Source organism: Accipiter gentilis, chromosome 31, assembly GCF_929443795.1.
Source record: "Accipiter gentilis chromosome 31, bAccGen1.1, whole genome shotgun sequence".
In the NCBI taxonomy this organism is placed as follows: domain Eukaryota; kingdom Metazoa; phylum Chordata; class Aves; order Accipitriformes; family Accipitridae; genus Astur; species Astur gentilis.
The window spans coordinates 9,993,084-10,020,476 of record NC_064910.1 but is presented as its reverse complement, the minus strand read 5'-3'; the positions used below and the strand labels follow the sequence as shown (position 1 = coordinate 10,020,476).

General features: G+C 40.1%; 1 protein-coding gene across 1 annotated transcript in view; it reads right to left on the bottom strand.

Annotated features, from left to right (window-relative positions):
• GABRG3 (gamma-aminobutyric acid type A receptor subunit gamma3) overlaps nt 1-27,393 on the bottom strand; it is a 331,516-nt gene that overhangs the window by 124,956 nt on the left and 179,167 nt on the right. The window contains exon 6 of the mRNA XM_049834265.1: nt 26,553-26,635. Within this exon, the coding sequence (XP_049690222.1) occupies nt 26,553-26,635 (83 nt within the window). The remainder of the gene's footprint in view (nt 1-26,552; nt 26,636-27,393) is intronic.

Here is a 27,393-nt window from a genome sequence, read left to right as displayed (position 1 = left end):
CCACAGAGTAAGGTTTATGAAACCTGGGCTGAGTTGTCCCTGTTAGTCACAGGTGGTTATCACCAGAACTCTGCTACCTGTAGACAAACAGGCATTATATTTCACTCCTCACAGCTCCCTGAAGAACAACTGCGACCTCTTTTATGCTTGGTGGTGCATGTGTATGTGGGGGGAAGGTGCTCTTCTAAAAGCAACTCCTCTACATCAGATCAGGACATAGTATTCTCCAAGGCTAGATTAAGCCACAGCATATGGTTGACAGAAAACAATGTGAACAAAGCACTACTAATCGAGTGTTTCAATTACTGCATCCCATTAAACTAAATAAAATGCCAGCTATGAGACACCTAAAAAACCACAACAAACAAACAAATAAAAAAATAGATCAGAGAGTTGAGTTTACTAAAATAAGGTTTGACAAAAAAAAAAAAAAAAAAAGAAAAAGAAAAAAAAGAAAATCACAATGTCTCCCAGAATCTTGAAAATTTCTGTGGAAGCTCCCATGGTCAAGCATTTTAAGAGAGAATTTCTCTACACTTCTCTATTTGCAAAGCTTAGTACCATTGTCATAGTTCATGACAGATGGAAAGAAGAAGCGAATGTAAACAGAATAGAAAACTGAGGAGGCTCTTTTCATTGTCCAAAGTGGCAGAAATACAAAGAAAGGAAAACCAACATTATTGGTGAAGAACAGATGCGGATTCTTTCCTAGTCTTAACAACCTCAGGGAATTTAAGACTCACAAAAATAGCACAAATTAGAAAACCAGTGCATATTTTAAGCACATATATAGTATATAGCAACAATATATATTTTAAACAATTAAGTTACGTATCTATGAAGAAGAGTGGAAAGCACAGATTTCTATGATGCTAATCACCTATGTGGCTGACAAGCTGCACTTGTCAGAAAAAATGGAGGTTTCTGCACACAGCTTTTTCTCTCAGCACAGGAAGGAAGTGGTCAGGGTCATCTCACATATTCTTATTAGCTAGGGATAAGGTTAACTTCCTGAAAATCATGCAACTGATACTAAAAAGCATTGGATATAGAATAGTACTTTGCCATTTTGCATAGACAATGAATGTGAAAATCACAAAAAATGATAATGTCAGATAGAGTAAGCTCTAGGTGGCCCTGCTTGAGCCGAGTGGTTGGACCAGATGACCTCCATATGTCCCTTTCAAGCTCAGCCTGCGATTCTGTGACTCTGTGATCAAAGTAGGTTTTTTTCTTCTGTATCCTCACTCAATGCAATGAATTGTGATTGTCCTGTGAGTATATATTAGTTCAGAATCCAGATACCTATGGGTTGAAAACACTGCAGAAAACTAGTTTCTGTATTAAGAACAGTGTAGCTACAACGGGTCCTTGCAAAGATCAGGTCAATGTGTTCAGTTCATCAGCTGGCTGATTGATGCCAAGGACTCATAGTAAGCACCCTTCAGAGCAGCCATCCATTTTATCATGGGCTGTGTTGACTCTAAGGATAGTTGAAACACTGATATTCAAGATTAGGTCAATAGCTTTTGTCCGGATAATGCTTCTTTATAAAGTCCAGTCAAAGGAACTGACGTAGATTTATTTTTATCTTGCTAAGCATTTATTTTGTATTTAGTTTTAAATAATGGAATGCATAGAAGACACTTGTGGAAAATTGGAAATGAAGTGAGCAATTCTTTTAGTATACGTACAACACAAGTGGAATTCCAGGTGTGTACTTGGTAAGTTAATACCTTGCCCCTACACAACTTCTGACTTAAGTCTTTAAGGCTTCTTTAAGGCATATAGAGAACTGTACTAGCCCCGCAACAGTGACTTGAAGGAGTTACGTGGCTGAAGAATCTCTGACTTCATGGATCCCATGGCTGAAAGTCTCCTCAAGATGGAACACAACGAGAAAAAAATTGCCTAAAAGTTAGGTGAAGTAATAGAGTCCAAACCGTACTTCCTCTGACTTGGGGACAGGAGAGTCTTTTCTCCCTGAACATACATGCGTACACAATTTTTGTTCTGTTTTTTTGTCCTCTGGTCAGTGTTCTGAAAATACATTTGCTCTACTTGCTAGTCAGAAGAATACTATACAAATGGAAGTACATACCTGCCAAGAAGAACTATTGCTTATCTTACCAGTTCTTACTCATGTTTCTTGGTTGAATTTGAGTTACAGAAAATATATTGATTAGATAAAAATATTCTTTCTGCCACTCAGTGCAGGAGACAACAGAAAGAAAGTGATATTGAGCAGTGACATATGCCAGAAGTACAAGGACTACATCTGGCAATACGGTGTTTGAGTGACTAGTACTACCTGGCCAGCTGCTTCTTGATATGTTGACTTTTGGCTTAGAGAAGATGAAACAACCTTCAATGTAATCTGACATCTGGAAAATCAGAAGCACTCACAGAACCATGAACACTACATTAGGGTGAGTTCTCTTTCTAAAATTAACTCAGGCACAGAGACTGCTGGGGAAAATGCTCCAGAAAAAAAAAAAAAATCAAACCAACACACAACAACAAAACACAGTGAAAAATAACTACCCCCTAGAGCAAAACCTATGCAAGCTATTAAAGGATTTCATTATAGGGAAGACAAATAGCAGCTGTAGAGCACTGTAAGCCTATATTTAACATACACATAGACACCACCAATTCTCTGATGCCCACCTCGTCACAGAAAAGCATCATATTCAGAATGGGAAAGCAGCTGGTGCTTCCTCCATGGTAACAGGTGGCAATTACTGTGGAGATCGATGGTCCCATGTTCCCAAATTTACTTGCTATGCTGATTTTGATTTTGTAGGCAGAACCATGTGACAATGTGACAAGCATTGAGTCCATAGGGAAACAGAGCAGAGCTGGCATAGCCAGAAACATCCAGGCAGCAGCCTGAAGGTAATACCTGGTAATATCAAACTGACCACTGGGTAACTGAGAAAACAAAGAGGAAGCAGATCCAAAGAAGGCAAATAAACAAACTGGGAGAAATGACAGTAAATGCATGACATAGGACTCATGGAAAATGAGAAAGAGGGAAAAATAGGTGTTGCTGTGGTCCTAATGAGAGTACAATAATGGGATCTTGAGGGAAAGTCTACATTCTCTGGGGACAGAACTGGGGAAAAATTTCCACCAGACTTTTTCAGTGGCATCAATTTTTTTGCAAGTTTGTCTTGGGGTTTTTTTTCCAAAACTCCTGTTGTTTTTACCTTGTTGACAATTATCTGGGTTGTACGCCATTATAGAATGTTCTTCTTAGTAAAGAGGAAAAAATGTATTATGCAGAATCCCCTTTAAAATTGAAGCAAAGACTTTTGTGAATCGTGACAGTGTCTATTGTATTTGCTAACCATCAGGTATTTTTCTCAATTTTCCTTTCAATACTATCGTTACTGAAATTGTGAAAAACTGAAGAGTATTTTTTGCTACAGAAATAATAGAATAAATTTTTGAAGATTTTCTCTCCCGCTTCCCTCCTTTACTCTCTTCTTTGGTTAATGAGGTGGAGGATAACACAGCTGATGAAGACTGAATAGCTGAATGAATTTGTTGAATAGATATAGGGAATCTAATTTCAATACAGACCATAAAAAAAATAGTTGATGTAACCTTTTGATGTACATTATTCAAGCTAGCCAAAAAGAAATAAAAAAGCAATTTCTAGTTTTCAAATCCTCTTTTGAATACTGTGTGCTTTCATGGGGAGTATCTGATTTGCAAATGAACTTAAACCTAGATACCATGATTACACTTACTTTTGCCACTTTCCAGAAAAAATTATTACATTGCCTACCCCTTTCTGTTTCACTGGTATTACTTGTCAAATATTTCATTCATATGCTGGCACTTGAAATAACTTTGCTTGATTTTAGTTTGCTAATAAATGCTTTCTTAAACAAATCCTGAGATTTATGGCTTTTTTCCCACTCTGATATTTTTTTCAAATTATTTCATCTCTGTGTTCCCACTGGCACATGTCGTCTTTTACTAAGGGTTCCTCAACTACAGAAAGTAACCCAGGACACCCAGGTCCTTTTTTGCAAAGCTGCTTTCTAGCCAGTCAACCCCCAGGCAGTAACCTCCTGTTACGTGGGATTATTCCATCCCAGATACAGAAATTTGCATTTCCCTGTATTAAACTTCATTTAAGGTTCCTGTCATCCCATTTCTCCAGCTTGTATAAGGTCCCTTTTTGTGGCAGCCTTGGCCTCCGGTGTACTACCTTCCCTCTCCTTAAATTTGGTATCATTCTCAAGTTTGCTGAGAGGTCATGCTGTCTCAACATCCAGAACATTAAAAATGGTATTAAACAGTATTGATTCCGGAGGGACACCACTAGTAACTGGACTGCCACAACCCAGACTGGACAGACCAGGGAGTCGTGTTTAATTCGAAATTCCCTCGGGCTAAATTAAGGTGAAATGACACCAAACGATCAGTTAAAGATTTTAGTCATGACAGAAGCAAACTGAACAGGGGAGGTGTCGTAGTAGGCGGCAGGGTTTCTCACAACAGGAATTGGCATAAGACTACTTCTGTAAAATGTGTAGCCATATACGTTGCTTCAGGGAATAAGGAGATCCCTCCCGTTGAGTCCCGAGGTTCAGAGCAGACCCCCTTGCTTTCCAGACTCCTCCTCAGAGAAGGGTCTAGGGGTGGCTGGATCCACTCTTAGTCTCAGACTTGGTCAACGGCTTATGTCTTGAAATGGATGAGGTGTAGGGATTGTGGAAAATGAAAGAGAGAAGAAGACAGAGAAAGAAAAAGGAAGAGAGAAAGATTTCACCGGTCCTGGGTCCAGCATTGGTTCAGTCAGCCGAGGGGTCCAGCCAGCCGAGGGGTCCAGTCCCAGTGGACTTGCGCACCCGGGGCTTCAGTCTGTGCTCTTCTATCATCCTTGCCCCTCCTTCAGGCGGGCACCCAAACTCATCAGGCTAATGAGCAGTTTGTGAGCCTTTGGGTTTGGGGGTCCTTTGTGGAGTAACTTCTCCTTCCCTGCAGACACGGCCGTTGTTTGATCTTTGTATCAGAACAGCTTATCAGAACAGGGAGCTGCGCACCCTCCAGCACGCCCTCCCCCTCCTGTTGCTGAGGTCTGAGCTGATGGGCTTTTCACCTTGGGTCCTTGCTGTGCAGGGTTTGTCTTTAAGCAGAACTTGCCCCACCACAATGTTTGAGACATTAACTCTTTCAGTCTCTCACACTGGACACAGGTAGATTTTGTACCATGGAACCTTTGAGTCAACAGCACAGATAACTTTCCACACAATTTACAATCCATTTATCCAATGCATATCTCACTAATTTGGCTACAAGGATACTATGGGAGACTATGTCAAAGGTCCATACAACATCCACTATTCTCCCTTCATCCACAAAGCCAATCAGATCATCACAGAAGGCAATCAGTTTGATCAGGCATGAGGTGCCCATGATAAATCCATGCTGGATGCTGCCAGTCAACTTTTTGTCCCTCCTCTGCTTGGAGATGTTTTCAAGGAGGATTTGCTTCATAATCTTCCAAGGGACTGAGGTTATGCTGAGTAGCCTGTAGTTACCTGGATCATCCTTCTTGAAGACAGGTGTGATGTTGCATTTTTACAGTCATCAGTAATCTGCCTCAATCACTGTGGTCTCTCAAAGGTGATAGAAAGTGTCTTTGCAATGACATTGGCCATTGGATGCACTCCACCTGCTCCCATGGATTTGTGTATATTCAACTAGTGTAAGTGGTTCCTAGTTCTGCCTTTCACAGTTTACTCCACAGACCCTGCCAATAGGCCTGAGGACGTGGGAACTGTCCTTACCAGTAAAAAAAGTGAGAAAAAAAGGCATTGAGTACCTCAACTTTTTCAATTATGTCCTTTGTCACTAGGAATGCTGCCCTATTGAGCAGCAGGCCCACATTTGTCTTAGCCTTCCTTTTGCTGCCAAGGTACTTGTAGCAACTTTTCCTGTTGCTATAGCATCACTTGCTTGTTTCAACTCTAGCTGCTCGTTGGCTTTCCTAACTATTTCTGCGCGCTTCAGCAATGTCTCTATATTCCTCACAGGTAGCTTCATCCTACTTCCACCTTCTGTGTACTTTCTTTTTGCATTTGAGCTCCATCAGGGGTTCCCCATTCATCCATGCTGGCCTTCTGTCTTGTTTGTTTGACTTCCTGCACACTGGAGCACACTCTTCTTGTGCCCTGATGCCAGAGCCCATTAGTCTCTGACTAGGTTCTTCTAGATATCCACATGAAGAAGGCTTAATGTTTAATATCAGACTTACTTATTTGTAGGTATTTGACATTACACAGGATTTTTATTTAGCAGAATGCTACAGCAATGTACTGAAATGACAACACAAGCACAGTATAGCAATTGCAATATGCAATTGAATCACAATTAAAACATGATTCCCTTTACCAGTCTCCATATGCTCCACCATCATGATGCTGGACTTCTCCAGTCACTGGGAAGGAATATGTGCATTAAAGCCAGCTCAAGCCCTTTGTTCTCTTCAAAGTACATTTTGTTAGTTGTTCAGTTTTACACTTTACGTTGGGCTGAGTCACATATGCAATTCTCTGCCCTCCATGCTGGTCTGGCTAGCTCAGGAAAACATTACTCTCTGCTAATTATCTCAGGAAAGACTATTTACACAACCACAACCCAAATGATCCACTGGTACAGACGTATATCTAAAACACAGGTCACCCTCCAGTCCTTTTTGTGTTGAGATAAAGCTAGCTCTCTTGATGATAATTGGTGTTCATTCCTCACATCCTTCCTTGAGCTCATCACTCTTGCCCATCTCCTCTAAGTCTTCTTCCACTGTAGGGATTTGTTGATTAGTCACACCTAAAGAGGCTGTCATTGAAGGTCAATGAGTTCTCCTCAGCCCCTTTACCCTCCAGGGTAGTCTCTCATGGGACTGTGCCAGGCAGGTCTCTGAACAAGCTGAAGTGTGCTCTCCTACACTCCAGAGTTGTGATTCCACTATTTGTCTTGCTCACTTCTCATAGGATTTTAACTGTGTCACCTCATGGTAGCTTCAGCTAAGGCTGTCTTTGACTCCCACATCCCCAGACAGTTCTTGCTTATTCGTGTGTAATAAGTACACCAGAAACTGATGTCCTAGCTTGCATGTCAATCACCTGTGTTAAAAAACTGTCACCAGGACACTGTAGAAATCTCTTGAATTGCTAATGCCTAACTATACTGCCCTTAAAACAGGTATCAGAGTGCTTCAAGTCTTTCATCAGTGCCTGGGCTTGTGATTGGGCAGCTTCTTCCAGCTACCTAAAAAAGTCTTCATCTTCTTGATCAGGTGATCTGCATCAGATGCCAGACACGACGTCACCTGTATTGGTTTGCCTGTCTTCTGATCTTTAGCTCTAAACTCATAAGGTGCTTGTCACTCATTCCCTAGCAGATTTCCATGCATTTAAGCTATTCCTTTAAATAAAGTGCAACCCCTCCTCCTCACCTTCCCAAATCCATGCCTGGAAAATGGGAGGAAGTCAATAAGCAAAGAACAGGACCCTGCCAAGGGGTTGCTCCAAAAATCTAGCCATGCCATCTGGTTCCAACACCTAAGAATATACTCTGGTTTTGTTTAGCTTACTGGTACAGATACAGCCTCAACATTTTGGATGAACATGTGTTTTGTTCACACAGGGTACTGATTGTGGTACCTATTCATGAGTTATTCCACCTTAACAGTTCACAAATGGTTTGACCCACAGCCATACCCCCAGATTTATTTCAGGCCACCATCAGCCTTTGAATAGTTAATGATGAGTTTAAAAATGTCATTCCTTAATGTATAGGCCAGTAGTTCATATGAACTTATACACTGTTATATGTAGGAATCACTTGATATTCTATGTCATGTGCACAGGGGTGAAATTGAAAGGAATGTCTGGCTGGGATAACATAGACTAGAAATGGTAATTGGGTGAGATGTTTTTCTTCCCACTAAAAACAAGATTCCCTCTCCTAATAATTAGAAAACTAAATATATTAAGGAAATAAAAATACTAAAGCCAGTGATTAAAGAAGTCCCATGCTTCTCCTTTACTATCCAGTAACTCCAACTGCATGCTGTATAAAACCCCTCTTGGTAGAGTTGCTATTTCACTTAAAAACCCAGCTCCTGGAAACAAGAAGAACATGCGCATTCCCAGGTTGCCATTTTTAAATTAAGTTTCTAAGTCTCACAGTTGCAGGAAGAGAACTGAAAATAAGACTCAGTGGTTACAGAAATCCTCTGGAATGTCCCCTCTCACCTGACAGCTTAGGTAGTGGCACAATTTTCTTACATTTGGTGTTGGCAGTTCCCAGTAAACTAATTAGTTAATGCCTACAGCGTCAAGAGGAAAAGCACTGACGTTTTGGTGACAGCCCTGCATGGATTCATGGACTAGCTAGTTTGCCATTCAAAGATTTTTAGCAGATCTCCTATGCCATACAGCCAAGAAGATATCCACAGCACTAAACTTCTTAAGATTCACTGCTATGCCATCACGGCATGTGAATTTTGTGTCTCTGTGCCATCACAGCATGTCAGTTTGGGGTTGGTTTGCAACATAACATGACACCTCCCCCAACCTAATAACCTGAAGTCTTTCTGGCATCAAACCATTAGCATTACACCTACACTTGTAGGTGTCTTGCATTATCAGAGTGTAACAACACAGATGTCCAAACTAACACACTGACATCTTATAAACACAGCAAAGACATTAGAGATTTATTTACTTTTCTACAAATGCTGAGCATATTAACCTGAGGTAAGGCTAAATGTATCCGGTGTTAATGCTCAAGTATTGTTCTTATGAGAACAACATTTAAAAATTAAACGTAGGAAACCCAAGTTATCTTTACTAAAAATAAATAAGCAGGTAATATCACCTACAAAACCTCAATTTGTTCATATGCATTTTGTTAGATGATAAGAAAATTACTGGGAAGATAAGTACTGATGGTTTTTAGTGAACTGCAGAAGCTGATCAGTTTGAGAAAACGACAAAAATTGCAGATCAGTTAATTATTTTAATTGATGCTTATGAAACAGAATTTAGAAAAACAAATTCACAGAAACTATATGAGAATTGTGTGATAGGTATGTATATGACATTGTCTTATGTCTTTATGCTTGAGTCCTGAACAATAAAATAATTACACATTCTCTTTCTCTGTTCTTATTTTAGTCTTGGTCTACTTTCTGTACTAGCTCTCTATGTTCTCTATACTTCCTAATGCTAAGCTTCTTGTCACTGTGAATATCTTATCCTGAAATTTAGTCACAGTTCTTGGTTTTTCTGTTCCCCTATGGGTTTTACCTTCTATCATCATTTTTTTGTATCTGTCTTTTCAAACATGGACATGACTACCCATTTTCCTCCTCTGTCAACGTCTGCATCGAAAGAAGATTCTCTAATCCTTAAATCTTCTTATTGTTCCTGGGGTTCTTCTCTCAGCTTTTTAATTCTCCCTCCCTTATGGTATGTAATTGTCCAGCTGAATGTCACTTGAGACTTGTTGCTCCTATGCAGAGGCCACTCTGACTTTCCAAGCAGGAACTACTTTCTAGATGTTACCCTTATGGTTTCACAGATGGAGCTCTGCCTCTCAACTCTTTTCTGTTTCTTGCCAAAGAACAAAGAAGCTGGAAGGAACATTTTTCATTGCCAGAACTGAGAAAGGGCATTCTGGCCACAGCCAGTCCCTGCAGGAGTGCAAAGAAAGATCTGGTAGGCGGAGAAAGGAGATAGTCATGGGTGGAAGACAATAGGACAAAGAAAAAAAAAAAAGGGGGAAAGGGAGAGAAAAAAGGGAAAATGAAAAGAAAAGACATGGGGGAGAAAGGTAAAGAAGGAAAAATTAGAAAGAAAAAAAAAAGGGTGAGGGGGAAGATTGTTGAAGATAGAGACACTTAGGTTTCCGAAGAAATTTGTGAAAGATAGGAGGTGATTCTGTGGGGACTGAATAGGTGGCAGAGAAGAGGGGAAACAGATCTTGTGTCTGATCTATAAGAACCAGAAGTAGTATCTAATTTGAGCAGAGTGGAAGAAGCTGCTGGAGTCAGTGTCAGGGTCCTTGTGTACCGTTGTGGTGTGAATGCCAATAGCCAATGGGTGGAAGAATGAGCTATCACAGCAATGTGCCAGGGACCTGAAAATGAATTTGTGGAATCTGCAAAGAGTGGGGAGAGCTCTAGGGAAATAAAAGGATACATTCTATATCCTGATTGACTTTTGAACATATTGCCTGACTGTAATAGTCTTTGGAAGAATCCCAGGTCTTGATCAACAAAAGTTTACCTTGTTTTCAAACAATATACCAATGATTTCTGGTGGTAACAACCATTATACGATGAAAAAATACAGAAAAAAACATCCCATTTCTAATAGGACATTACTCAGTCATTCAGAAAAATAAACTGTGAAGAGGAAGCTGCAACAATTTTCATTTCTTCCCCCCTCCTTTTTGGGAGTTCCTTAAGAAAGGCAACACTGAAAATTGATTGTCTTAAAAAGTTGTCAGGGAAAGATGGTTTTCAGAAACACAGATTTTTATCTCAGAATATGAACAAATTGCTCTATAAGGAAGATGACTGAACATCTTAACATAAATCTTGTTTTGAATGTGAAAAAGATGTTATGATAGAGTCAGTCAGGTTGGAAGAGACTTCAGGATGTCTCTAGTGCAACCTCCTGCTCAGAGTTGATACTGAATTCAGACCAGATGTCTCAGGCCTTTATCCAGTTGTGTCCTGAAAACCTTCAAGAGACTTTACAATGTGCCTGGACAACCTCCTCCAATGCTTGACTCTCCTTGGTGATTTTTCTTTTTCTTCTATCAAGTCAGAACCTCCCCTGCTTCAGGTAATGACCACTGTCATACTATGTCACCATGCACTTCAGTATTGTATCTAAACATTAAAGAATACTACCATGCACTGGCCATTAATGTGTTTTGCTTTGGTACATGCAGTTATGTAAGATACGAGTGGGAAGATGCCCTTTGGTGGCTGTAACAAATCACAGTGAACACAATTATAACCAAAAGTGCAACTGTCATTCTGGAATCACATAAACAGCTCAGTTTTCCTGCTGAAACTCCCATACAAGTAATGACCAGTTTCATCTTGCTTAACTTTTGAAATCTGATAGTACCACAGACCAAGAGCTTTGGCTGCCAATTCTGCTAAGCTTTGACATAAGAAATGCTGCTATATTTTGCACATAAATCAATAGAAACATACAGTACGAATCTCCCAAACAACTTTGAGGTTTGCAAGTTGCTGGCAACAGCCTTTTATCTTCCTCTCTGCAGTCTTCTATTGGTTAGGCAAGAAAAGCTTTAAAGATTTCAAGTATGGACTTTGGGGAAAGGTGTTAGGGACAAAAAGAAAGAAAGGAAATACCATGTTATGAAACACTTGGATATCTCAGTTTCCTTTTAATCGTAAGAGACATTTATCCAAGAATTTGTGGTTGCCTTCTCTCGCTGCCAGAGGCAAGTGATGTTGTCTTATTGAAATGTTGATTTTCAGACAACTGCTGTGAACAAATACACTGTTCAGACCTCAGAGTTCCCTTCTGTTGAAAGTCATTACTTGCACGACAAACTTCTCCATGCTCATTTGGTCTAGTAGCTTCATTTGAAGTCAGTCAATACAGGAAGAAAATACTTGTAAGGTACAAACATGTACCTCTTGCTACTTTTTCTTCCTTTTAACTTGAAAAGAGCAACTGACCTTCCAGAATTAAAACATGGACAGCATTGACTGGTCTACCATTTTTTTTCCTAAATGAGGTGTTATTTTTGCTCACTTTCAGATAAATGCATAGGAAGTACTGTAAGTGCAAAATAGCTACAATTTTTCCCTTAGGTGCTATATTTTGAAATACAATAAGCATACTGACTTCACCTTCTGCGGTGAAAAAATCAGTCAGAAATTATTCAAAAACTGTAAAATAGCCACTGTGTGATCAGGCCACTTACAAGCAAAATGAAAAAGTATATTGAGAATCTCTCCATTGTTCTTGTAAGATGAGATTTGAAACTAAGCATCATGTATTCAGGATTCGGGTGCCTCAGGATGTTATAGGGTAGATACTTCTTTCTGTTGAGGACCAAAAATTCATAAAATCTTTTAAAAAGTTAAAACGTATATTCCTCAAAAAATAAAAGTTTATATTTCACAGGAATAACCTCTTTCCAAAGGAAAAATATTTTTCCTTGAAAATTCTTTGTCAGCTCTGACATTCAGCCTTCATCAGTTGAAATGGTGTGAGATATGCAAAGTATACCATTGCAACCTATGAAGATTATATTAACAGATTTTTTTTTAAAAGCACAATTATAGGAAATGTGTATTCAAATGTCAAATCAGTTAATGTAGATAAAGGGAAGACCTATAAGCATAGCAGCATCAGAGTGCCTCAAGGCCATAACTAAATATTTGACATATATTGCATTAAGAAAAGTTAAAGGACAGTCAGTTTGCCCATTTCAGAGGATCCACAGTAGGATTTGTTCTTTTTGCTTCATCATGTTTAATTCTATACGGCTTCTTGCATATTGTTTGTTGCCTTAGTAGCTGAGCACCTGCCAGTAATGGAAAGACTGCAAACTATCACATATCTGTTTCCTCATACTTTCTCATTCTTCTAGATGTGTCTGTAAGTGAGTGGGTGTGTGCAGAAGGATGCATGCCTGTGAGAGAGAGAGAAGAACAGAGATTCTTTTGGTAGGTTTATTGTTATACTCATGTTGCCTGTGTTTTTACTGAGGACAAAACTGGAGCAGAAGGTGGTGAGATCAGAATGGATCTTTTCTAAGATGTTCATCTACAAATCAAGGACTAACTTTACATCAGCCTTTCACACATATGATTTTCTTCTGTTCTAGTCAAGCAACAGTTCCACTTAGGAATTTAGATGGCTTTAATATATCCTGGGGCATGGTCTGGAATACCCTGAGCTTAGGGACCAAGACCATCAACTTTGTTCAACTTTTCATTGCATAGGAGGCCCATGTCAAGCACAGAACAGCTCTGATGTGGTTTTCTAGTAACCTGTGTTGCTAAGGATGAAAACAGAAAGATATTGATGAAGGACCTAAATACTGTGAACTGCAATTCATTCCACTTCCTGATAATCAGATTTGGTTTAATGAGGTTCTTGGTTTTTCACTGTGGTGGTTTTCCAAAGGGAAGAAACACAGATGTTGAATCAGGCTGCCACAGTGAAAAAACGGACATTAACTGGGACATTCCTCAAACTGATGCACTTGGAGCTGATCAAGCAGAGGAGACAGGTGCAGCTAACTTGCTCACCAGTGCTCACCAAAACACATCAACGCAAGTGGCAGCAAAAGCAACAGACAATATGAAACAAGTAGTCTGATCAAGGTTACATCACATCTGGTGGAACTGGGAGAACTTCTGATCTCCTAGATGCTCCTACCTCCACCAGGACATAATAAAGTCACACACCAGCCCTCCCCATACTGCCTTAGTTTCCCTGGGAAAGAAACTCGGGTAGAAGCAGCTAGAAAGGAGCCTCAGTGTCTTTTGCACAAGCTCCCTGATTTGGCCAATTGCCCCTGAATAGCATGTACCTTTTGTGCAATCTACATGCCTCCCTATATTTTCTTTCTCATGACTGATGGAAAGGATTTGTGGAAAAGTCAGCTATTCCTAAGCTTTAAAAGATTAGTGGTAAAACTGCCAGAAGTCACATTATGAAAAAAAATTAAGGAAAAAATAAATTACTTTATAATATGTATGGCTAACCCAAACATTAAATCATAACTTAATTTCCATTCCACAGAAATAAACTCTGTATTTAGATGTACAAAACTGCAGTGTTTCTTAAAGAAGACTCTATTCCAAATCTATATCATATGAGAGAATATAAAAATATTTATTTAAAAATTACGTTAAATTTGATGTCTCAATTTAAGTTTCTGCTTTCTCCCATCTAAATCTTACCACTTGTTTGTTTGTCTGTCTGAAGGGTTGTCTGATAGTAAAAGACATAGTCCCAGCATATTTTATTTTGACAGACATATATGCTACCCAACTATGAAAAAGGATTATAAGTTGTATCATCTGTCATATAGCATGGACGTTACACAAAGTTAATCACCTTTTAAGGAGACAGACCTGCCCTTCATAGCAAGGGATCCAGCCAGACAGACCTCAGCAACATGCCTCTAATGGGAGCAGATACACAGGGCATTTCCCTGATTGTCCTCTAACACTGTTAGCAAAGCAATGTTCAAAGCTGCACAACTGCCTTACTTCCTTCCCTTAGTGCCGTGGGCACTAGGGTTTTGTTTTTCCATTAATTTTGCAGAAACAGCAGTGAGAAAAGGGAGGGGCCTTTTCTCATGGTAACATTTCATGTTTCCAGGCTACTTTGTTTTTCCAGGCTGTGTTAAAGGTAAATAAAATTGATAAGACAAGGCTAATGAGTTGAGGACCTGATGGTTTCATCCTGGTTTTTGAGTCTGTTACAAGTAAACATTTGATGGTTTCTACTAACCTCATTATCATTGATCAGTCAAGTCTAGCAAAAGTAACAAGCACCAACTGGGCTCTAGCCAAGATGTGTCTAATCTGAGTCAATAGTCACTGCTTTTGTTAAACTTCTGTGGCATGCTGCAGGTTATCTGACTGACCTTGGCAATTCTGTTCTCTCCTCATTCTCCTTTTCTCTCCTCCTCAATGATTTTACTTGGTATTAGTCCTGGTTCTGACACTTCTCAGTTCTCAAACTGCCAAATGGTTTCTCTACACTTGGAAGCAATTCTGCAGCAATTCTTCATTTCTCATAAGACACCAGTGACTTCAAACACAGTTCTCACAGTTTGGAGACGCATTAGTGTAACTTCTAGTGTGGCCATTGAGGTGGCCATAGAAGACAATAATACAATTGGTTTTAATTTTTTCTCTTTTAAAATCTACTCAATACAACAACTTAAGTAATTAGAAAACTATATTCTTTTTGTTTCTTTAAAAATATGCCACATACTATACTAGGACCTAAAATAGCTTGAACCTTCTGGGTTCAAGCAAGATCGTCTCCTGCCTTTGGAAATGTGTGAATAAGGGTAAGAGAAGGGAACTGTTGCAGCTTTTAAGTTGCCTGGCAGTGGGTTACCTTGACTTGTACTTTCACGTTTTATGTTATATTTTGTGATGTATATTTCAATTACATTAAGGGAGGCTACAAGGAATAAATATGTATAACCATATCAGTGTTTGCAAAAATGTAACACTCCAAAAGAAAGGAACCCCAAATAAGCCTATGATGTAACATCTGTGCACACACAATGGAGCATGCAAGTAGGAAAGTGCTTTAGGATGTTTCTTCAAGGATCAAGATAACCACCAAAGATCAAAATCTGTCCATAACCCAAAGAGGAGTGAGCTATGCACAGCACTGCTAAGAGTTTGGGCACTGCTGACTATTGATCCATCTGACTGTTGCCTGTAAGAGCAACACCATGCTATTCAGTCTGCTTTCTCATGTTGAAATAAAAGACCCATAAAGGGGCACTTTTGTCTTACTTACAGACAATTCTTTATTTATAGAATGGATTGCCATGACTCCCTAACTGAGAGTGCACAAAAATTTCTATTCCAGTGTCCCCACATTCACAGAATCACAGAATAGTTTGGGTTGGAAGGGACCTTTAAAGGTCATCTAGTCCAACCCTCCCTGCAGCGAGCAGGGACATCTTCAACCTGACCTTGAATGTTTCCAGGGATGAGGCATCTACCACCTCTCTGGGCAACCTGTTCCAGTGTTTCACCACCCTCATTGTAAAAAATTTCTTCCTTAAATCTAGTCTAAATCTACCCTCGCTTAGTTTAAAACCATTACCCCTTGTCCTATCACAACAGGCCCTGCTAAAAAGTTTGTCCCCATCTTTCTTATAAGCCTCCTTCAAGTACTGAAAGGCCGCAGTAAGGTCTCTCTGAAGCATTCTCTTCTCCAGGCTGAACAATGCCAACTCTTTCAGCCTTTCTTCATAGGAGAGGTGTTCCATCCCTCTGATCATTTTTGTGGCCCTCCTCTGGACCCACTCCAACAGATCCATGTCTTTCCTATGCTGAGAACTCCAGAGCTGGCTGCAGTACTGCAGGTGGGGTCTCACCAGAGCAGAGCAGAGGGGCAGCCTGTATTGATACCAGGGATTGCCCTGACGCAGGTGCAGGACCTTGCACTTGGCCTTCTTGAACCTCATGAGGTTCACAGGGGCCCACTTACTGAGCTTGTCCAGGTCCCTCTGGATGGCATCCCATCCCTCGGGTGTGTCAAACACACCACTCAGCTTGATGTCATCTGCAACCTTGCTGAGGGTGTACTCAACCCCACTGTCTATGTCACTGATGAAGATATTAAACAGTACTGGTCCCAGTATGGACCCCGAGGGACACCACTGTCCTGGTTTCAGCTGGGATAGAGTTGTCTTCCTAGTAGCTGGTACAGTGCTATGTTTTGAGTTCAGTATGCGATGAATGTTGATAACGCTGATGTTTTCAGTTGTTGCTAAGTAGTGTTTAGTCTAAAGTCAAGGATTTTTCAGCTTCTCATGCCCAGCCAGCGAGAAAGCTGGAGGGGCACAAGAAGTTGGCACAGGACACAGCCAGGGCAGCTGACCCAAAGCAGCCAACAGGGTATTCCATACCATGTGACGTCACATCTAGTATATAATCTGGGGGGAGTGGGGGTGGGGGATCGCCGCTCGGGGACTAGCTGTGTGTCGACTGGCAGGTGGTGAGCAATTGCACTGCGCGTCATTTGTACATTCCAATCCTCTCATTATTGCTGTTGTCATTTTATTAGTGGTATCATTATTAGTTTCTTCTTTTCTGTGCTATTAAACCATTCTTATCTCAACCCACGAGTTTTACTTCTTTTCCCAATTTTCTCCCCCATCCCACTGGGTGGGGGGGAATGAGTGAGCGTTTGTGTGGTGCTTAGTTGCTGGCTGGGGTTATATCACAACAACTACTTGTCACTGATCTCCATCTGGACATTAACCCGTTGACCACTGCCCTCTGGAAGCAACCATCCAATCAATTCCTCATCCACCAAACAGTCCACCCATCAAATCCATATCTCTCCAATTTAGAGAGAAGGAACTTAGGGTGGACCATGTCAAAGGCCTTACAGAAGTCCAGGTGGATGACATTCATAGCTCTTCCCTCTTCCACTGATGTAGTCACTCCATCATAGAAGGCCACTAGGTTGGTCAGGCAGGAGTTGCCCTTGGTGAAGCCGTGCTGGCAGTCTCGAATCCTCTCCCCATCCTCCATGTGCCTTAGCATAGCTTCCAGGACGATCTGTTCCATGATCTTCCAAGTCACAGAGGTGAGGCTGACTGGTCAGTAGTTCCCAGGGTCCTCCTTTCTACCCTTTTTAAAAATGGGTGCTATGTTTCCCTTTCTCCAGTCACCAGGGACTTCACCTGACTGCCATGACTTTCCAAATATCATGGAGAGTGGCTTGGCAACTACCTCAGCCAAATCCCTCAGGACTCTGGGATGCATCTTCTCAGGTCCCACAGACTTCAATTTGTTCAGGTTCCTCAGGTGGTCTTGAACCTGATCTTCTCTTACAGTGGGAGGGACTTTGCTCCCCCAGTCTCTGCCTTGCAGTCCATCCACACGAGAGGTGGGGGAACAGAGGTTGCCAGAGAAGACTGGGGCAAAAAATGTGTTGAGTACCTCAGCCTTCTCCTTGTCCATTGTTACCAGTTTGCCAGTCTTGCTCATCGAGGGCGGGATATACTTTGACCTTCCTTTTCTGGCTGACATACCTGTAGAAGCCCTTCTTATTATTCTTTGCATCCCTTGCCAAGTTCAGCTCCATCCATGCCTTGGCCTTCCTGACCCCATCCCTACACAACCAGGCAGCATCCCTATACTCTTCCCAGGGTACCTGTCCCTGCTTCTACTGCCTGTACAATTCCTTCTTGCCCTTTAGTTTGACCAGCAGATCTTGACTCAGCCATGGTGGTCTCTTGCCTTCCTTGCCTGATTTCTTACACCTGGGGATCAAGAGCTCTTGCGCTCTATGGAAAGCCTCCTTAAAGATCTGCCAGCTCTCTTCTGCTCCCTTGTTCCTGAGGGCTGTTTCCCATGGGTCCTATTGACTAACTCTTTGAACAGCTGGAAGTTTGCTTTCCTAAAATTCAGGGTCCTGACTTTACTCTTGACTTGACCCATATCCCTCAGGACTGTGAACTCCACCAGTGCATGATCACTGTAGCCCAGGCTGTTTCCAATATTGCCATCACCGATTAGCTCACTTGTGTTGGTGACCATCAGGTCCAGTATCGCATCCCCTCTGGTAGCGCTGTCTATTACCTGGCTTAATAAGTTATCCTCAACACACTCCAGGAGTCTCCTGGATTGCCTACAGCTCACCATGCTACTTTTCCAGCAGATGTCAGGGTGGCTGAAGTCCCCCAGCAGGACGAGAGCCTGTGAGCGTGATGCCTTCTGCAGCTGGAGTTAAAAGGCTTTGTCAATAGGCTCCCCTTGATTGGGTGGCCTGTAGCAGACACCAACTACAAGATTCCCTTTGTTGCCTTGGTCTCTAATTCTCACCTGCTCATGGCTACTCTTCAGAGACAGCTCTTCACACTCAAACCATTTCTTGATGTAGAGGGCAACTCCTCCAACCCTTCTTCCTCGCCTGTCCCTTCTGACGAGCTTGTAGCCATCAATAGCCGCATTCCAGTCATTGATGGCTACAAGGTGGCTGATACAACATGGCTACATTGTCCTGTGATGCAATTGTTACAGAGTGCCAAAACCAGTCATTCCTTCTCCTGTTAAAAGATATGATGCAAAGGAGTGTGACTGTCTGCTGATGCTCTGTATTTCACAAATATGAGCTCTGAAAGTCAGAAGTTATAAATGCAGGGCTGCCAGGGGCTTACAAGTTATGGACCAGCCTCTCCATAAAGATCAGATTAATTTGCAAGCCAGTTATCACACGCCTAAATAAGCAATTAACAATAACATAAGTATGTAGTGTATAATAGGTGTTACATTACATTAGAGTGAGAAAGTTATTTTCTTCCTGCCTGTGGCGCATTTGTGTCACACTGTCAAATGTTTGTCAAAAAAAAAAGAAAAGCTTGCATTGGCACAACATGCTTAAAGGGGTTTTGGCTTCAAGTAAACACTGAATATCATGAGACCTGTGATGAAATCATGGGAACTAACAATGATTGTCACATGGCAGGGACTCCAGGGCCTTTTGCTGATGCATTCAGCTGTCAGACATGCAACTAGCCACCTGCCTTGCTTCAGCATTTTCTCTTATTTTCTCCTGACACCATAAGCATAACTTAGTTACATATATTCTTGCCAAAAACAAATGGCTCACAGGCAGGTTTTGTCTTTTCTAAAATTGTTTTTGGTACTGATTTTTTTATTTTTTTTTAATCTTACTAAGAGAAAATTTAGAAAAATAAGACTGGTTGCTTTGAGAAGCTAGACTGCACTTGGGATTTCTGGGACTTCCAGTCTCCTTGTTTAAACATAAGTCAGAGCTGGGGGGTCCTGTCCCTGAAATACAGTCGCCTATCCTAATCTTCAGATCCTGGAATAAGAGCATTTTTTGGGTTCTGCAGCAGATTGCCTAGAGAGTTTGTGCAGTTACACAGGTCTCCCATCTTCCTCAGGCAACCATGCAGGGTAAATGGAGACACCAAGGATCCTTGGAAGACCACTGCAAAACTGGGGTAGATGCCAAGTTCCTGGAATAGCCTACCATCAATCCAGATTGTCTCAGGTAGAGTTTTCTGGACCCAAGATATCATGAGTTAAGCATTTTAGGCTTCACTAATTAGTACTTGCTGTAGTTTTACTCTAGGGTCTCAATTTTGCTGGAAGTAACGGCAGCTGCTGCCTCTCCAGAGGAGCCTTCAATCTCATGGAGAAAAATCTCAAGAGTCACTATAAAAGGAGAGAGACATTCGGTCTGCTACTAGGCCAAAATCTTTGCACTTTGTGAGGAACAGAAGAGCAAGGGATAATACATGAATTAACCACTGCCATCAACAATCCCTGATCATCAGGGAGGCAACAGACAACCCTCTACCTCAGGGAAGTTTTGCTGCTTTTTCTGCGAAACAGAGGTCATTTATGTATTGATGGCTGTTAGATCTAATATCAGATTGTTTTAAGTCTATTACTCTTATATCACAAAATATTGTATAAATTTGAAACCAGCATTGAATCATACTATAAGTGTTTAGAAAGGTGTCTCTGATACACCTTGAGCAATGAGACAGAAAACTAATGGAAACAGTAGTGCCACACTAATAGTTACAATATGCAATAGTTTGGCATGAATCTACCATAAATTAGATTTAGAAAGTGTAACTTTACAGTGAATGTACTTATACCATGGATGAATTTGACCAATTTCATAGATCTATAGCACATCCTATTGTATCAATTAGATAAAAATTAGCTAAAGTTCCAATGCAAACTAATTTGTAAAATTTTTATGAGTCCTGTCTTGGCTATAAAATAGAGAGTCATAAAAATCTAAAAGATACTTAATGCAGTGTCTCTTACATATTGAGAAATGTATTGAGTCACACACTGAAAAGTAGTAGTGAATTAGCCAGTAGTAAGTAGTCAAACGGATAAATATTTGACTCCTTAAGAAACAATACATTATTTATGTCAGATAAAAAAGAAACACCTGCAGGGAATTTTAGGGAAACCTAAGGAGAGTTAACAACTAAGCAATGCAGTAGCAGATTACACTCAGAACGGCTGTTGGAATGAAGAAATTAAAAATGGCTGTTGGAATGAAGAAATTAAATTACTCACATAGGACTACAACATCTTTCAAATTCACTATATCCAGGTGTCATTGTGGGTACCTCAGGAAAAAGATGCTTAGAAACATTAATGCTTACAGGTTAACAAAAGCAAAGAAGATCCCCACAGAATCATGCACTCCATAAATCTCTGGAATGGTCAACTTGTCTTTGAATACTGCCTTGCACACGAACCAAGTTATTTGAAAAAATATGTAATGAAAACAGTAAAGTCTAAAAAAGGGCAACAGAAATAAGAAGATATGGAAATGTCTGTGTGTAAGAGGGATTAGCAGATGACTTAGAGGAGGAATTTATCACAGATATGCTTCAGGTATTGTATTCATGAATTGTCATACATGACACAAGTCATATGCTAAATACAGGGTTTGGGAGGAAACTTTCAAAGGCCAAATTTTCCATAAATATATTTCTTTTTTCCTCTCTATAAGACCTCTCTATATTTACTATTATCTGAAAAAGACAGCCTTCTGAAGAGAAGGATGGATGCATCCCAGTACCTTAATTTCTACCTTCCTGGAAGAGGAAAAAGCTACAATAGATAAAATATGCTCATCACAAAACCTGGATCAAGAATTCCATTGATTCCCCATGATCTGGTTCAGCCCATTACAGAGAGCACGGACGGGAAGGTTAGATGTGGATTAAAGCTTTTTCTGCACATTGCAATGCCTTCCCAGCATCTTTAATGAAACTCCTCTTGAGATATATGAACATTAAGCTGTGTTCCTTCTGGCCTGTTCTTCATCAGGAGTAAAATTCTGCCCTCAGACTTTATTAATGATTCTGCTCATGATACATGAGATGAAACAAAGCACACCTCATTCCACAAAACCAGCATTTACATTTCCAGGCTAGGAGAAACATATTAAAATTGGCGATGACAGCTAGTTCTGTTAGAAAATTAATGATAGGCTCAAAGTACTGATTGCATATCCATAAGAGGTTTCATGTTCAAAGGGGTAACATTTGATTGAACTGAGTTTATATTTAGAAAGACGGGATCTGTTTCTTTCAAACACTATGTTAGATTTGGATGAATTTCTTTAAAATGCATTTCACATTTTCTTACTTTTTTCTGCAATACTTTGCATGCTTTTATACATCACTTAAAAAAAAAACAAAAAAAGAACTTGAAATTTTAGAAGGCTAAAAATATATGTTTTAAGACCTGACTGAGCAAACTGGACCATCAAGAGCTGGAATTTTTGCTTTCCCCTATTTTCCACTGAACTGAAAACACTTGAATTGTTTGTGAACTTTTGTGTGTATATTTTAGTGTTTGCAGTAGGAATAGCATTCCAGGCATGCCCACCTTTTCCTGCCTTGCAGCAATCCTCCAGCACTGGGCAACTCAGGGCACTGTAGACTTTCTCACTAGGGAAAAGATAAGTAATTGGCTACAAAAAATGTCATCATTTCTATTGCCAAAATCTAAGGTGCTTTTTAAAATGAACAACAGTGTCTGCAGTTTTATCAGAACAGCAGCAAGAAAAATAAAGCAATGAAAACCCATTAATCAATTCAGTCTTATTATTTTTATTCTGGCATTTGCACTGCAGCTCAATATTACAGCATCTGATAAAGCCTGAAGCATGGCCTTACAGATTGTTTCAGACCTCAGGTATGCAGCTAGCACAGATCCCCACCATAAAGCTCCTTGTACATAATTAAAAAGTTAGTTGACCTGATTGTTTCAATTGGGTGTAATGGGTTTGTCACCTTCATTTCGGTATGGCTGTCATATGCTGTCACCTGAAGGAGTGTCATGAATTTAAGTTAATCTTGAGCATGTGGATGGGGAGAGGAGGTGAAGGTCTGTTCTGGGCTGAAAAAAATGAACACCTCAAACAATTAACCGTTGTGCAGGTGTGGGTACAAACATGCTTACATTATTCTGCAGTGTGCCTAGTCCTCCCAAATTCAGAAAATCCAGAACATTCAACAGTTCCAGCAGTGGCTGACAAAGGAAAACCAAAACCATGTAGGCCAGCTGGAAACGAGTCATGTGATGACTTTAACAGAAAATAGTTCCTGCAAGTAGCTTAGCCATACAGCCACTTTTGCCTGTTTAATCTGAAATGCTCTTACTCCCTCAGAATAAAAAAAAAATGGTGACCATTAGTACAGAGTGATCTCATTATGCTTAAAAGCTCCCAATGGATTTTTCTTTAAATGACTTGTCCAAACACTTTTGAATCCTTATAAAATTTTAGCACCCACAGTATCCTATGGTAGGAGTTCCACAATTAATTTTGCTTTACTTCTTATTTCCAGCCTACATTTTGCTGTCTGTGTCTTATTTGTATATTCTTGTGCTGACATTGTCCTTCAGACAGAATACCTCCTCTTCCTTACTGATGCTCATGTGAATCTTAACTACCTCAATAAACTGAATTTTATGGCAGAATCCTGAAATTATTTCCCCAATACTCAAATCAGTGATGCATAAGATAACCAAGACAGTTTGATATGCTAATTGAGTACCAAAAGTAGTACAGGAGCCTCCCTTGGCTCAGGAGGATAAATTAACCTACATGAAGGACCACACTAACACAATATTTTTATGCCGTAGTATATAGTACTTCAAAACCATATGAAGAAAATGTGATCATATAGAGCAAACTCTATTAAAAATTGATACAGTGGGATCAAGTCACAGCATTGATTCTTTCTTCACATTCACAGGGAAACTCACATTCATACCATGCACAGGCATTGATGCGAATGTTGTAGCATCTCTGTATTAAGGAATCCTGCTTGCCACATGTCGTTGATCAAACCAGTGTGGTACACAGACTGGGAAAGAGCTGTCACGTTGCACAGCAACCCTGCGTTATGCCATTGGGCTCAACTTTCCACAGGAGTGTGCTAAGCACACATCTATGCAAGGACAGCAACAAGACACACGCCTACCACATGCCCTAATATGCTAGATGATTCATCTCGTCACGTCACCTGAAGCACATACAAAACTTGCACAGAGAGTAAAGAGCTTTCAAATTATTTCAATACTTTCTAATTCCTATAAAAGAGACTAGAATGCTTCAGGAACTGTTATTGAACAAGATTTTCCACAGGAAGGTGTAGGAAGGTTTTACTAACCCCTGTTAGCTTACTGAGATGGTCTCTCATTTCTAAGATGCTCTTTTCTCCTTATTCATTCTGGCAACCAGACCAAGTAGAGCTCAGTACTCCCACCAAAGGAGCATCAACTGTCCCCAAAGCAACAACCGGGTTAGGGTGTGAATTAGTTTGCACTAGAGGAAAATACCGCAGAAACTATTTGAGATTAGTTTCACATTTCTGATGCATCAAGGGAAATTTATGTAAAAAGTAAGAAATTTAAAATATTAACCTTGTTCATGTGTGTATAGAGATGCAGGGAATATTCTCCAAAACTTGTGCTTTTTTGTGCTTGCCTACAGTGGAAACTGCAAAAATTTGTCTGTGTGCTGGGGAACAAACGAAAGGGATGCAGGGAGAAATGGATCTGTGCTCTGAATTCTACAACCATTTTTATTTTATTCAAAGACATACATCTTGGAATCCATAATCAGCTTGGCCTCTCAGAAACTTGTCATAGCAGGCAGCAATAAATCATTCAGGCATTCACTCAGTCATTCACTTCATAAGTCCCACTGAGTGCCATGTATCTTGGGACTGCTATGAATGTACGCAACACTGAAAATACAACCAAATTATGAAACAAACAAATCACACAGGAGACGTCCTACTATTATGATAATAGTAGTGCTAAAAGTGTTCAATGAAAAGAACACAATTCAGTATGAACCTAAAGAAATAAACCCTTGTTATCATTATGAACAAAAAGCTTGACAAAACTATAAAACACTACTTGAATATTCCTCCATTGGTTTCTCCATCTGGCAAGAAACTACAAAGAACGCACATAGAAACTGTGACACATTCAGCTTCTGCTTGATCCCATGTAATCTCCATCTCCTCAGATTCTAGTGCATTTACAATGGTAATACATGTGTTTTCAAGGGCAGAAGGGCTCCGAGCTAATAGGTCTAAATTAGGAGGAACCTCTGTAAATCAAGATGTATTTGAAACTTTGCCATAAAGCGGAGCCTTCTGAAGTTCCCACTGATATCCTCTCTCTTTAAACAAAAAACACAGAGCATAACTTGCACTCAGCAACTGCCTAGCACTTAGGGAATGCAAGGTTTGAAGCAACTTCCCTGTTTATTAGAGTTCACCTTCTTTGGTTATTGCTAGCGCAGGACCTATCAAATTTATGTGGTAGGTTTAATTAGTATCTCTGGACTGGGAATTAATTTTTAAGATCACACACTCCTTTCCAGGTACCTCAGCAAATCAACGGCAGGTTGCCACGAGGTAAGAGTAGCTGTATGCAGTAACTAAAGATAGCTGAGGTGCATATAGTTCAGTGACAAGTGTTCATTAGTAGGAAAGCTCATTCGGGAGCTATCTGCCTCTTGTTCAGTTGAGTATGCATATATTCCACACATCTGAATTAAACACACCACTGTGTATTTTTGCCCAGGATCACTTATATACATAAATCATAAAAAATGGCAACATAGTGATAATGTTTTTGGGGAAAAGGAGATGTTTACACTGGCAGAATTTTAAACATTTTCCTGGTGAAAAAGAAGAATGCACCCTGGATCAGCTGAAATTCAAATCTAGTATCTGATTGAGGATCACTGTTTGTATACTATTCACAAATGGAAATCAATACACTACTTTCACAACAGCATACCTATTATGAAGACATTAAATAGTGTTATTCTTCTATCACTTTTTAAGAGCTGATGGCGAAAAAGCTATTTTCTAAATAGAAAGACAAAACAATACATTTCCCATTCGCTTTTGGAGAACACAGATCCCAAGTCTTGGAGTTTATCAAAAGAAAAATCTTTAGTGGACACTCTTTTAAAATGTTTGTAAAACATTTGCATTGTGTGACTTTGGATTACAAAACTGTGCAGGTGTACCCATAAGCAGACAGCTCTCAAGCTTTTTCAGATGAATCGGCATGAAAATAACTTTTCCTCACAGTAATGTTGGACCTCAGGATTAACTCACCTGACTTTTGTTTTCCATCTGTTTCACCAATGTATTTGTTTTGCCTGTTGGGTAGGTTATAAATATACCAACACCACTACATACAATACAACATTGGGACTACTGGACAAGCTGAGCAATAAAAGGAAAATGAGATTTACAGTAGTTACACCATTTACTTTTATTATGGAACAGAGAGGCATTACCATGCTACTTGCTATAAACTCAGATGTTCAGAGATTGCTGGGCATGTCCCCAGGCTGTGCACCTCCTAAAGAAAACTGTAATTTCTATTCTCATTTCCATGTCATGTGATTGTATAGATTAACATAGCACAGACTAGTATGAATATCTGCTTCTGCTGAAAGTGTGACTATAGTATCAACTAAAAAGGCTGGTTCTGGCAAAAAACAGAGTAAATCTGCAGAAGACTTCATGGCATAAGTCCATCGACCAGGACTGCTAGAGAGGAAAGCAAAAGTTCCCTCAATATTTAAGCAAACCTAAACTTCCTATACGTGTTGAACAACCTGAGACATCAGAATTAAACTCGTGCCTCTGCATACTAGGTCTATACAACAATAAGGCATTAAAGCAGTACTTACAGCTAGAGAATATCAGAGGACATGAATGTTCATCCATTGGGAAATTGTGCAGCTGCAGCTGGCACTCAGCATTGATGGTAAGCCTATGGAGAAACCAAGTGTCTGTTACTACACATCAGCACAATGAACAGTCAGAGGAGGAGGCAGGGTAACCTTAGGTATCATGCAAGAGCGCTTTGACATCTGTAAGTAAGGCCTGAAAGGAAGGGACTATATTTGCAAATTGTTCATTGGCTATTTAGACCTGATCCAAAACAATAATAATTATCTAAACCAACAAATAATTTCAGACACATCATTAAGAGTTTCTTGATCCCAACAAATCTGTGCATATGTTTTTCTCTAGGCAAATCATCATTGAAGGATGTGGGATGGAAACAACTATTCTTTACAAAGGAAATATGGCTGATATGCTGGTATGTAATTCTACAAAATTAAAACCTCATAAAGAATCTAATAAGGAACATTCTCCACATTTACTTATAGTGTGAACTTAATATTCTTTCAATCATTTTGGGGTGTCTCTGTATTTTAAAATAGATTTTAAAATTACTATTAAAAACAGATAATCTTCAGCCTGATAGCTTACAAAGTAAATCTATTTACCCAGGTAGATTGCATTAAGTGCTAGTTTATTATACAGTCTTTTTTCAGGAAACAGACACTACATTAATTGCATGTCTGAATTTATGGAGCCAGGGTAGGTCATGAGGTTTTTTTGTTGGCTTCTGTCATAGTTTCAGCCCAGCCGGCAACAAAGCGCCACGAAGCCACTTGCTCACTCCTCCCCTCTGGCCCCAGTGGGATGAGGAGGAGAAAATATAAAGAAAAGCTCGTGGGT